This window comes from Hevea brasiliensis, chromosome 12, assembly GCF_030052815.1.
Source record: "Hevea brasiliensis isolate MT/VB/25A 57/8 chromosome 12, ASM3005281v1, whole genome shotgun sequence".
In the NCBI taxonomy this organism is placed as follows: domain Eukaryota; kingdom Viridiplantae; phylum Streptophyta; class Magnoliopsida; order Malpighiales; family Euphorbiaceae; genus Hevea; species Hevea brasiliensis.
In genome coordinates, this window is record NC_079504.1 from 23,258,649 (window position 1) to 23,271,185 (window position 12,537).

General features: G+C 33.5%; 1 protein-coding gene across 1 annotated transcript; it reads left to right on the forward strand.

Annotated features, from left to right (window-relative positions):
- On the forward strand, positions 1-2,577 carry LOC131169093 (probable leucine-rich repeat receptor-like protein kinase At1g35710). Its single transcript, XM_058130601.1, has 8 exons — positions 1-74; positions 187-372; positions 526-872; positions 1,275-1,405; positions 1,595-1,754; positions 2,094-2,158; positions 2,316-2,394; positions 2,507-2,577. Exons 1-8 carry the CDS (start codon positions 1-3, stop codon positions 2,575-2,577), a joined length of 1,113 nt encoding a protein of 370 aa, XP_057986584.1.
- The last annotated feature ends 9,960 nt before the right edge of the window (positions 2,578-12,537 follow it).

The following is a 12,537-nucleotide window of genomic DNA, read 5'->3' on the forward strand; positions in this document are numbered from 1 at the left end:
ATGGCATCACCATCCTCAAAATGCCACCCATTCCAATCCAAGAACAAGCCCCTGCAATTGGCTTGGAATTTCTTGTAACTTACAAGGAAGGGTCGAAAGATTAAACCTTGCAAAAGCAGGTTTAAATGGTACGCTCCATGAGTTTTCTTTCTCTTCCTTTTCTGATCTTGCTAATATTGATCTTAGCGCGAATCTACTCTTTGGCACCATCCCACTTGGAATCATTCAACTTTCCAAACTCGTTTATCCTAATTTGTCATACAATCTCTTGTCTGGGAGCATCACTCCAGAGATTGACCTTCTAACAAATCTCAATACCTTGCACCTTGCAGCAAATAAGTTAAACGGCTCAATTCCTCCAGAAATAGGCCAGTTAAGTTCCTTTACTTAGCTAGTCCAGTATACCAACAATCTAGATGGTCATATTCCTGCTTCCGTGGGTAATATAATGAAGATGCTTCGGTTGTTTCTCTATGACAATCAACTTTGTGGTTCTATTCCATAACAATTGGGAAACCTTGCCAGTTTGGTTGAACTTTACATAGATTCCAACAGTCTATCAAGTCCCATCCCTTCCACTTTTGGGAATTTGAAATACCTAACTGTGTTGCATATGTTCCAAAATAAACTTTCTGGTCCAATTCCTCAGCAAATCGGAAACCTGAAGTCTCTGAACAAGCTAAGCCTTTGGGGAAACTATCTTTCTGGTCCAATTCCAACAACACTATGTGGTCTGACAAATCTCACCCTTCTTCATCTCTATGAAAATAAACTCTCTGGCCCAATTCCTAATGAGGTGGGAAACTTGAAGTTTATTTCTGATATGGAGTTGAGTGAAAATCAACTTAGTGGTCCTATCTCAGCTTCCTTGGGTAAGTTGAGTGTGTTACAATATTTGTATCTTAGTGATGACCAACTCTCCGGGCAAATTCCTGAACAGATAGCAAGTCTACCAAAACTTACTGTACTTCAACTAGACAAAAACCAGTTGATTGGTCGTTTGCCCCAGACCATTAGCCAAAAAAAAAAAAAAAAAGCTTTAGGACTCCACTGTCAACGACAACAATATCGACGGCCCAGTTCCAAAAGGCATTAGAGATTGCAAAAGCTTCGTCAGAGTTCGGCTAGGACGAAACCAAGTCACTGGAAATATATCCGAAGACTTTGGCTTCTATCCAAACCTTGAATTTATAGATCTAAGCCACAATAAATTTGAAGGGGAAATATCATCCAACTGGGAAAGTGTCAAAATTTGACGACTCTAATGATGGCAGGCAACAAAATAACGGGTACAATTCCACCTGAAATTGGAAATGCAGCTCAGATAAAAGGACTTGATCTTTCTTCGAATAAAATAGCTGGGAGCATCCCCAAGGACTTGGGGAAATTAACTTCTTTGGTTAAGGTGATTTTAAACGACAATTAACTCTCTGATCGCCTACTTTCAGAATTTGGATCGTTAACTGATCTTGAGTATCTCGACTTGTCGGCAAACAGATTCAACTAATCAATTCCAGAAAACATTGGAAACTCAGTTAAACTCATCTGCTTGAATTTGAGTAATAATGAGTTTACCTAAGAAATTCCAATTCAGATGGAGAAGTTAACTCACTTATCGGGGTTGGACTTAAGCCGCAACTTTCTCATAGGAAAGATACCATCACAATTGAGTAGTTTAGAGAGCTTGGAGACGCTGAATCTATCCCACAATAACCTGTCTGGTTCTATTCGAGATAGTTTCCAAGATATGCAAGGTTTGTCGTCCATCGATATATCCTACAACGAATTGGAAGGTCCCATTCCTTCCAATAAAGCATTTCAGAACGCTTCCCTCGAAACCACATCCTGGCTAGATGATCCAATTTTGAAAATTTTTCAAGGACAATTAACACAAGAGACAGATTGATGAATAGAAAGAGTACTTATTAATTATTACGTTGATGATAGGTTTATTTCATCATTAATTCCAAATCAAGAACAAACCAAATGGATCAATTATTTTAGGCAATGTATGTAAATCAATAGAAGAATTTATTCTCAGTCGAAAGCTTATCACATATAATAAATTGGGATTTACACTTTTTGTGTTCTAGCACGCAGTAAAGGGCGCGGGAACCATCCACTGCTAAGGCCACTGGAATTGTATCACTACCAAAAGGTTTTCAAAATACCCAAAAACAAATTAAGAATCCCTTCAGAAAATAAAAAAATAAATAAAATTAGCAGCATAATAATTAGCCTATTTAAATCGAATTAAAGAGTCTCCCAAAAGCTAGTTTACTATTATTTATTAGCCCGATATAACATTGGTATAGATAAACTTTTCTTGGGGTTTTGCATTTGTGAGGTTTAAATACGAGGATGATGAGCGAAAGGCCGCGAAAAGGTTTGATGGTTAGCTTTAGTTTTCAAATGATTGTGTTCAAAATTGTGTGGTTTTGTTTATTTATTTATTGAGTTGTTTTAGGGGATATTTTAATTTTTAATTTAAGATTGTGCTTTTTAGGAAGAGTTGTTGATGGAAGAGAGATTATAGTTCAGTTTGCAAAATACGACCCTAATGATGAGCGAATGTGAGTGGTTAACTCCGTTTCAGTGTTCGATCTAGAAGTTTGCATTGAGTTCTGCTTTATTTCCGGTCATAAGGGGAGGGCAGTGAAATCAATTTCCATGACATATGAGACAGGTCAAGAAGCAGCAGCCCTTAAACAGACATGTTCTAGCTTTCATGAACATTCAAGGTAAGCGTGTTACATAAGTGCCTTCTTTTGGGGGCGTGGGGTGGAGTAGTGTTATGGATCGGATGAGTGACTTTGCTGAAGTTTTATTTCATTCTCTTGATGAATGATCTCAACTTTCCAAATACTTTATGTGTGAATGCTGATCCTGATGCTGATGCTGATGCTGGTGTATCACATGAAATTTTATTAGAGAATTCATCTCCAAATCTCTGCTTCTATTAGGCTTTCAACATAAATAAAAACCCTTATTTGGCCACTGTTACTTTGAAATGGTAAAGACAGGTAAAGAAAGTACCTCTAGATTTCAACTCCAAGTCTTGCAATGCTGCCACCTTTCGGAACCCTGTCCATATTAGTGGTCCTTGCATTTACTTTTTGAATTAGAACACACGTCTTATTATAATTTAGTTGTTATATTTTTTAAATTAAGTAATTTAATTATTAAAATTTAGCAAAAAATTATAATTTATTCTTTTCATTTAATTTTTTATCTAAATACTATTAATTATTGGAAAATTAATCAAAATGTCTTTGGCTCTATATATTCTCTTACAGAATGACTTAGTCCCTAGAATTTTATATTATAAATAAATAATCTTTTAATTTAAATTTTATAAATAAAATAGTCTATTTATTTAAATTATTTTATTTACAATATAAAATTTTAAAAATTAAATTATTTAAATTAAAAAATATATAAATTTAAAAATATTTTAATATTTTTACTATAATTAATAATAAATTGAATAAAAAATTAAATAAAAATATTAAATTCTATATTTTAAAAATTAAATTATAAATTTTACTAAATCCCAAGGATAATAATTTTACTAAATCTCAAGGATAATAATTTATTGATGTCCCAAAATATTTCCAAGAGGGGAGTGAATTGGACTCTAAAAATAATTTTTCGGTTCTTACTCAAAACCTTTAAATAATTGCAGCTTGGTTCAACCTAATTTTCTAATGTGAAATATGAACAATACAGCTCTATTGATAAGTTGATTCAAAGTTGGGTCATAAGCAATCAGTATACTGATCTAACAGAATATTGGCATTCAGTAGAAATTTCAGTAATCTGAATAAGTTCACAACACAGCAAACAGAGCAGTACACCAAATATATTAGTTGACAGCAAATAAAATAATAAGCAAATTAAATCAGATATTAACAAATTCAACAGTAAACTAATTTTCTCAGTTTGCAGCAAGGTTAACAATAAACAATATCAATTTTCATATCAGCAAAAACACTTCAATCAGAAAGTTAAAATACATAAATGTAAAGAGTAAGGGTTGAGAAAATTGAACACTAAATTTTTATAGTGGTTCGGCTCAACTAGCCTACATCCACTCTCTCAAAGATCCCACTTTGAGTCTTCACTCCACTAATCTTCTCTTTTAAAGGCAAGAGACAAAAGCCCTTTACAAATCTTCTTACCAAAGCTTTTACAAGTAGCTTCACACTTCTACCAAGTGTTATCCCAAACACTTTTCACAATCAAGCTTCAATAGGTGCTTGAATGACCTCTCATAAATGATAATAAAGTGTTTAAAACTCAATCTCACTCAATACAATAGAATCTATAAAGAAGAGATGAGTAGGTGAGCCAATGATGAGCAATAAAAACAATTTGAGCACTTTGAATGAAAGTCTTAATGATCTTAAAAGGTTAGGAACAGTAGAGAGACTTTCATTAAGTACAAAATGGCCAAGGATAGGTGTATTTATAGCTTTGGAACGTTTCTAACCGTTTGAGAACTCATTTGAACGTTACAATTTCGAATTTCAAGAAAATAGCCGTTATTTTGTCTTTTTCTGCGATGTTGTGCAGAGTTGAGACAGTTAGCATACCAGAAAAAGTAGCAAACCAGTTAGCATACCAGGAAAACTTTTTTGCATAACTTTGAAAACTTTAAAACTTTACACCAAATCATAATAAAATGCTTTTAGGCCGTTGATGATATTTAAAAGAAAATCTTTTGAGGGATTAAAGATGAGTATCATTGACTTCTACTCCTCAATTCTTTTCACAAGTAATCTTAAAAGTTAAAACTAACTTCTATACTACATGTACCTTTAAATTTTATCAAATTTTATCTTCAATGCAGCTTTAGAAGGTAACATTTTCTTCCTTTATCTCTTTTGATTCGTCCTATATTATCTTAAAATGTCATCCTTTCTTCAAAAGTGCGAATACATCATGAATTCCTTGAATATTTTTCTTTGTTCTTTGAGAAGCACAACACTTAAAATAATATTAATTTGATTCTAGTTTAGTTTTAGTATAATCAAAATCTATGCTACTTTGAGCTTGGGGGATAATAATTTATCCTAACATATAAATATCAAAATACATCCTTCATGGGGAAGTTCCCTGCACCACAAATCATGTCAAGGTAATTATCCTATTTTCCACCTTAAAGAAGCTATGCTTAAAATAATTATCATCCCTCCCATTTCTTGTACTGGCAACTAGCAAGCCACTCTACTTTGCTCTCTCTCTCTTTACGGGTTTCTAAAGAAAGAAAATTTTCTCGATTCTTCTTGGGTTCTAGGGTCCTTACCCTTTTCTTTCTGTCATTCATTGCCCTCCTATGCACCTTTCGGGTAGGAGAGGTCACTCCTTCCTAGCCCAAAGCGTGGGTTCTTACTCCCCACCCTTGGGCTGAGATATAAATAGAGAGTCTTGCTTAGTTTTGTTGGCAGATTGAGACGTCATGGTGAGGGTTTTCTATTGAAGATCTACGTGCCTGTCGTTTCTTATAGGAATTGACATGGCAATTGTGGTTTTGAGAAGAGGGCTTTTCTATGTTTTATGGAAAGCGAGTAGGTGTTGCAGGAGAGAATATCCCTAAGGTGTTAAGGGTTAGCCTGTATATCGTGGCTACTCCCTATGGCTATAAGAGATTGAGACATTGATTTGGGCTCTACCTTCCTCTGCCATCCTTTCTCACCTTGATACGCAGATTTCTAGCAGCTCTACCTCTGGTAGTTCCAATGGGCAATGGATGACTGGGTTGAGGAAAATATCCTGCTACCTAGATATGTTATGTTCGTTCTTGGTTGGGCTTTGGGCTTTGTATCAGGGCTCTATAGAGTAGGCTACGTTTGTTTTTTATTTGGGCTGGCCGACTGGGCGTGGCCATGTGCTGCACCTTCTCTAACTATGGATTTTACCCTTGGAGAAAAAAAAGGCCACTTTACTCACGCCTGACAATTGGGCTAGACCACCCATCAAACTGATCACTGCTTCCCATATTTCAGATTTCACCTCTTTTAGACTGTTCCAGATGCCGCTACCATTTATCAATTGCAGCCTCATTAAATAACTGCATCTCCACTTTGAATCGGACACCATGCCTTATCACATTTAAGCAAATGATGCTTGAACTCTATCATCCATTCCTTGAAAATCTGTTTGCAGTTTCTTTAATCTTTTAGCTGTCAACGCTCAACACTAGAATTTAGAAACTATATTATTTTTTAGAAGAGAGACAAATTTGCCAGAGCATAAAATACAATATATAAAATTGAGGGACTTTCATTAAAGATTTTATGGAATTAATATAGACAAACTAGTGATTGTCAGTGCTCATTTTCTCAGTACTCGCTTTTGGTTTATGTCTATTAAGAGTTCATACTCTTCGTTCTGTTTCTTGACAATTATGTGACAATGCTTTTGGTATCCATCCCTGCTGATGGTTCTGCACTTTCTCGATATCGCTGTCTTGTATATTGGCATCTGATTAGAAAGTTTGAGTATGTTAGAATGTGTTCCCTGCTCCGCACGGCCCTTGTTCTAAGAGGAGCGCTCTGCGCGGCACACATTGTAGGGGTGTAAGTCTTGATAGGCACAATTATAACAAACGGTCTCCTACACAAAAAATGTCTCACCACGTGATCAACCAACTAGTTACTAATTTTATGGCGGATTTTTAGGCTTCATCACATCAATTCGATTATTTGTATTTTTTTTTTCAGACAGATATCGTGAATAGAACAACAAATCACTAAGAATTAAAAATATATACTTACCTTACAGAATTGTAAATATCTAATAACTATCATGTAATTTTTTTTTTCCAAAATTCAATAATTAAAATTGTATAGGTTAACTCTTATTTATCACTACTTTATAATATAATTTTTCATCTAAACAGAAAAAATATTTTAACTGTATTTGAGCTCTAATTGGAAATGGAAAAACAATAAGAGAGGATGTTAATGGGTAGCGAGGTTAAGTCTTCATAAGGGATGACAATCATAGATATGATAGTTTATCGAGGTGATGAAGGATGGTTTAGAGAGATATTGTATGCTTTCACATAATAAGAGAGGATTAAGTGTGGTTGGTTGAGTAGGTGTAGGAGATTGATGTCGAATGGCTTTGTGAGGTGTAGATGTTGAGGGAAGCTAATGGCCGAGGAGCAGAGAAATATAAAAATAACCTTTTTGTTTTTAGTAAAAGTAGTATTGTTTTGCTGAAAATAAAATTATTTTTCTTTTATTATAAATTAGATTTAATTAGTATCAATTTAGAGAATTAAAAGTATTGACCTTGTTAGTATTAAACGGGGCAACTAACGGTAAGATTTAATTGTAGTAAAGTTCAAAATTCAGATATATTATGTTAAAAAAAAATTGAGATATAATTATGAAAAAAAGGTGAAGTTTGAGATGTTTTTAGACGTTTTCCTATCCTCACATGGCAAAGTACATTAAAAATTAGTAGTGGAATAAATTATAGGGTATAACTGTAATAAAATTAATAATTTAGGGTATTTTTATTATAAAAAAAGGATATGATTGTAAAACAAAATTGTAAAATTTATAAATTTTTGACATTATTCCATAAAAAATTTTAAGTGAAAATAAATATAAGCCTGTTTTATTTTCTCATCAAATTGAAAAAGAAAATCTTTAAAATTATAATTATATCTTTAAACTTATGTTAATTTTTAAAAAATTACAAGATAAAATTATTATTTTATTATTAATAAAATAACTTTCTTCCCATATTTTTTTTACAGCTTCTTGCCATATTTTTTCACTCCATATACAACTTTTTCTTCTCATCATTAATTCGCTCTTTTATTTTTCAACTATATTTTTTTTTCCTCTCTTTGAAACAGTATCAGACCAATCAATAAACAATGAATAAATTTAAATATTTAAAGTATGTAACAATATTAATTAAATATAAAATATTAAAAAAGTGTGATATTCATTTAGTCCCCTGATATTTAGTGTATGTTTGGAATTGTATTTAGAGGTTTAGAATTATTTTTTTAAATAAAAAAATTAATTTAAATATTGTTGAAAAAAATAATTTAAAAAAATTATTTTATTATTTTATTATTTTTATATTTATAAATTATTAAATTTAATTTTAAATTATTTTTAAATATTATTTAATTAAAATATTTAAAAAATAATTTTTTTTAATAATAATTTTAATAACAATACTAAATAGTAATTTAGCCAAGTTTTTCAGTTTCCTGGTGACCCATGAGAAGGGGGCTGAGACTTGCTCGTGCCTTGAAGCTTACTCCCTGGAGAAGTGAACTGCTTTCGACATTTTGCACTTTACCTTGACTGAGTGTGAAAAGGGATCATTAATTAATTACCTTGAAGTCTCCCCTCTTGGTTTTCTCTAGTGTTTACTTACTGCAACCACAAATTCCTCCACTCCTACGTTTTCAGTTGACTTTGATGATGACTGCAGCTTGATTTTCTTTCTTTTTTAATTAAAAAAATGCTTTGGCAGAAAATTATTTCATAATTTCACTTAAGTATATTGCTATTCAAAAATTAGCCAGATAATTTTAATATCATTAACTAAACTATTGTTCATAGCTTAGTTTTATTTTAATCACGATCGTTGTGTTAATATTTTTCATTTTATTTAACTTTAATTAACTACATTTAACGTAAAATCAAGAATATAATACTCATATATATATATATAAAATAAATAAATATACTTAAGGAAACGACACGAATTACTTTTTTAAAAAATTTATCAGTATCATATTCTATAAATACTTTTCTTCATATTAACAATTATTTAGTTTTTTAATTTATCTTTTAGTTATCATTATTATTTATGATACTAATCTATGATTTAAATTATTTATTTTTTTTAAATTTAATTTTTAAAAATTAAGACATTTTGTAATTAAATGTAATATTTAAAAATTATTTATATTATTGTCATGACCCAACCTGTGGGCCGGACCGGCACTAGGACCTGGGCCAGCATAAAGCCCCCGAGGCCCGTAGTAAGCCTTATTATTCTCAAACCCATGACTAGGCCCACAATTTAGGCCCAATATGCATATAAAATAATTTAAATTAAACTGTTATAATTGTATTTTGGGCCAACTTAACTCAGTAATTATCAGAAACTACAATTAGGGGAGCCCAACTCAACCCTGTTACCTCATTTACAACCATTTAAAACTCATTAAAAAAAATTTTCATTTATTAATACGAAAACTTAAATTCATGCAGTCCCTGACAGGCTTAATGCTACTACTAGCACATGCGGAGTCCTAAATTACAAATTTGGAGAATAATAATACAATTAAGTAATCTTTTCATAACCTGAGAGGAAAAGGACAGGTTATTCTGAAAAAGATCTCCTCCTGTAGCCTGGAAAAATATGGTGAACAGAAGTGAGCGTTTGGCTCAGAGAGTAAAATATCAATTTTAACTATAATCTCTATAGCTATCTAAAGCTAATGTACCATGTAGAGTGAAATGCAACATCGTTATATATTTTCACATCATAACAGCAAAAAGGTAATTTGGAGCACTCACACACCCGATAATGTCAAACAATACACATATGGGAGCTGATCCCCTATACAGCTCTCTTAATCTAACCCGTGTCAGCGAAGAACTCAGCTCGGACTTTCACTTAATAACCAAATCGGGGTCCCAGCGAAGAACTCAAGCCGTGTCTACCCCGAAGGACCGGGTCCCAGCGAAGATCTCAAGCCGTGTCTACCCGTCCTATCCATAGCCAACACCACATCACACGCACGCCAACGCACGCACACTGTTTCAAATTACCATAACAACATTCATGGCACTTTAACAGTTGTGAATGCAACATAAAACGTGCCTAGAGTTTAACTACATAGATACATACATAAAAGTGATGCATGGGCATGCTTAAACATATAATAATATCATAATTACAATTAAAATTAATATTTTACTCACAGTACACTGATGACTATTGTGGCTGCTGGATGCAGAAAAATAGCTAACCTCTATCACCTAATAATTAAATTATAAATTTATTAGTACTAAGTTAAGATAAAACTCTAAAGAGGCAATAGACAGCCTAATTCATGCCGAAAATCCGGCAGAGTTTTCCCTATACCTGGGACCAACCCAATCTGCAAAAATATTCAAATAACACTTCTAAATTCTCAATTTCCATAATCACATCTCATCAACATCACATAGCCCCTCCTAGGCCCTCCAAATCAGACAATAGTCATAAACTTGAAAAATTATGTTTTAGTCCCTATAACTAGCCCTTTTGCAAAAGCTACCCAAACGAGCTCTAAAAATTCTAAAATTTTTCCCTGCAGTCCTTAATAATATTATAAGGCTATTGCAAAAGGAATTATAATTTCTAATCACCCATGAATATTTTACTCGAAAATATTACTCAATTTCATAAGTTTCCAACGGCTAACATATTCTTAATTCAACCTATTTCAATATTCACATATTTAAACCTCCATCATCAAGCTTCAACCAATCATATAAAATTAAAATATCATAATTTCAAATAATCTTATATGTCCATATGCTAAAATCTAATTAAAATCTATCTATATTTTTCAAAAATATTATACAATCACTCAAAAATTCAACAAACACCATAGAATATCTCCAAATAATTTTACTTTCATCATATATTTTTCTCAGAATTTTTCTCCGATTTTTCCTGTTTAAGAAACACTGTATTTATGCTCCACAGACAGAGAAATAATGAAAATAGTCTTACCTGAAGTTTATCTGAGTCTCAAAAATTCCAAAAATTTATGAGGAAGCCTCTGGAAGTTGAATCATCTCCAAAGCCCACCGGAGCCACCGTCGGAACCACCGCGCACGGTGGCCGGTCGCAGGTCGCCGGTGACATTTGCCGGATCTGATCATACCATCATGTTCCTCTCCTCTTCCTCAGTCCATAGGTGGTCTCGGATCGTCGATCCAACGGTCGGATCGTCCTAGATCTAACGAAAAAGATTGAAAAACCCGAAACTTCTCTCCTCCATATCTCACTCATCCGACCTCCATTTGCTGCAAAATTGGTATCAAAAGAAAGGTGTCGGAACAAGCTTTCCAACGCCACCTAAATCGCCTCGATTGGACGTCGGATAGCCGGAATCGCGCCGGAAAGCCGCTGCCCACTGTGCGCGCATTTTCTCTCTCTTCTCCCTCTCTCGCCGCCGTTTTTGGTGGTTCTGGCCGTTGCTGGAGGGTCGCCGGCCGGTCACTGGAGAAGGAAAGAAAAAGAGAGGAGAAATTTTTTGGGGGCCGCGTTGTAAGTTCTGCAGTTTTTTTTTTTTTTTTTTTTTTTTTATGGGTTGTTACATTCTTCCCCCCTTAAGAAAAATTCGTCCTCGAATTTTCGAATAAACAAGAGATATGGAAAAGAAGATTATTAGAACAAGCGCAATCATTACTCCTCCAGTTATGCAGAGATTGGTAAAACATTTATTTTTCAAACTCTTCGTATATTATATATGACATTCTACTGTTCTCTGATTCTACTATAGTGTCCTATTTGTCATCATCTCTTTCTGGAGATGCTTTTATCTCTTGGCTATTCATTGCCCATTCTTCTGACATCTCAGGTATTCATTATAACTCCACTACTCTCGACTTGATATCTGACAACTTTAATCGACTTTGGTGCTTACCTCATTTTTATTACGCCCTCACGTGTCTCTTGGAGACTTCAGTCCTTATTCCTTTGTTTCAATAATCTTTGTTTCCCCAAAACATAACTTATGTTCCTTACCCTATTATGTTCTATAAGATGTTTCCTGTAGCACCTATCACAGGTATCTTATTCTAAATCTTTACTTGTCCTTTGACCTCAATGGTTAGCACCTATGCATCTTGTTCGAGATCTTCATTCTTCTTATGACCTCAGTGGTCAATACCTATAAATCTTCTCACTCCCATGATACTTCAAATTTTTTTTTCTTTTTTTGTTATTACTAAGGTACTTAGACCAACCTCTGTCCATCTTATGTAACTAGTTAGGTAGAGTTCTCTCCAAGAGTTAAGTGTACCATTTATCAACATTGGAAAGTAAACTGGGTCTCTTCTCTTATGTGACAAAAGTGTTTATATTCCCTGACAACTCAATCCATGTAACTTTATCAATTCTCACTCCTCCTCTGGAATGAGAATATCTGGACTTCTTCCTAAAGCTTCTTAGTATGTGGCCTACTTCTGACACATTAGCACTCAGATCGAGGCTCCACTACTCCTTTAGTCTATCATCTCATAATAACTTGTTTTAAACACCTCTTAGTGTGTTCCTAGCATACCTATTCCTTCTTATCCTCATCATTATAACTAGCTTTACCGAGCTTTCTTCCTGTCTTCTGGATCTTATCCACTTCCTTTTCCTATTTCTGCTATTGTTGATATCTTTTCAACGTGCTGCACTTATTCCTTAATCTTAATCCTATTTCACCCTTACACCTTTTCCTTCAAAGATGTCCATCCCATCATCAACTTTAACTTTCATTTT

Excerpts from the sequence above, each read along its gene's own strand:
- LOC131169093 (XM_058130601.1), top strand. The coding sequence starts at position 1 with ATGGCATCACCATCCTCAAAATGCCACCCATTCCAATCCAAGAACAAG. Across the intron at positions 75-186 it reads CAATTGGCTTGGAATTTCTT|CGCGAATCTACTCTTTGGCA; the intron begins GTAACTTACAAG and ends TATTGATCTTAG. Across the intron at positions 1,755-2,093 it reads TAGTTTCCAAGATATGCAAG|CACGCAGTAAAGGGCGCGGG; the intron begins GTTTGTCGTCCA and ends TTTGTGTTCTAG.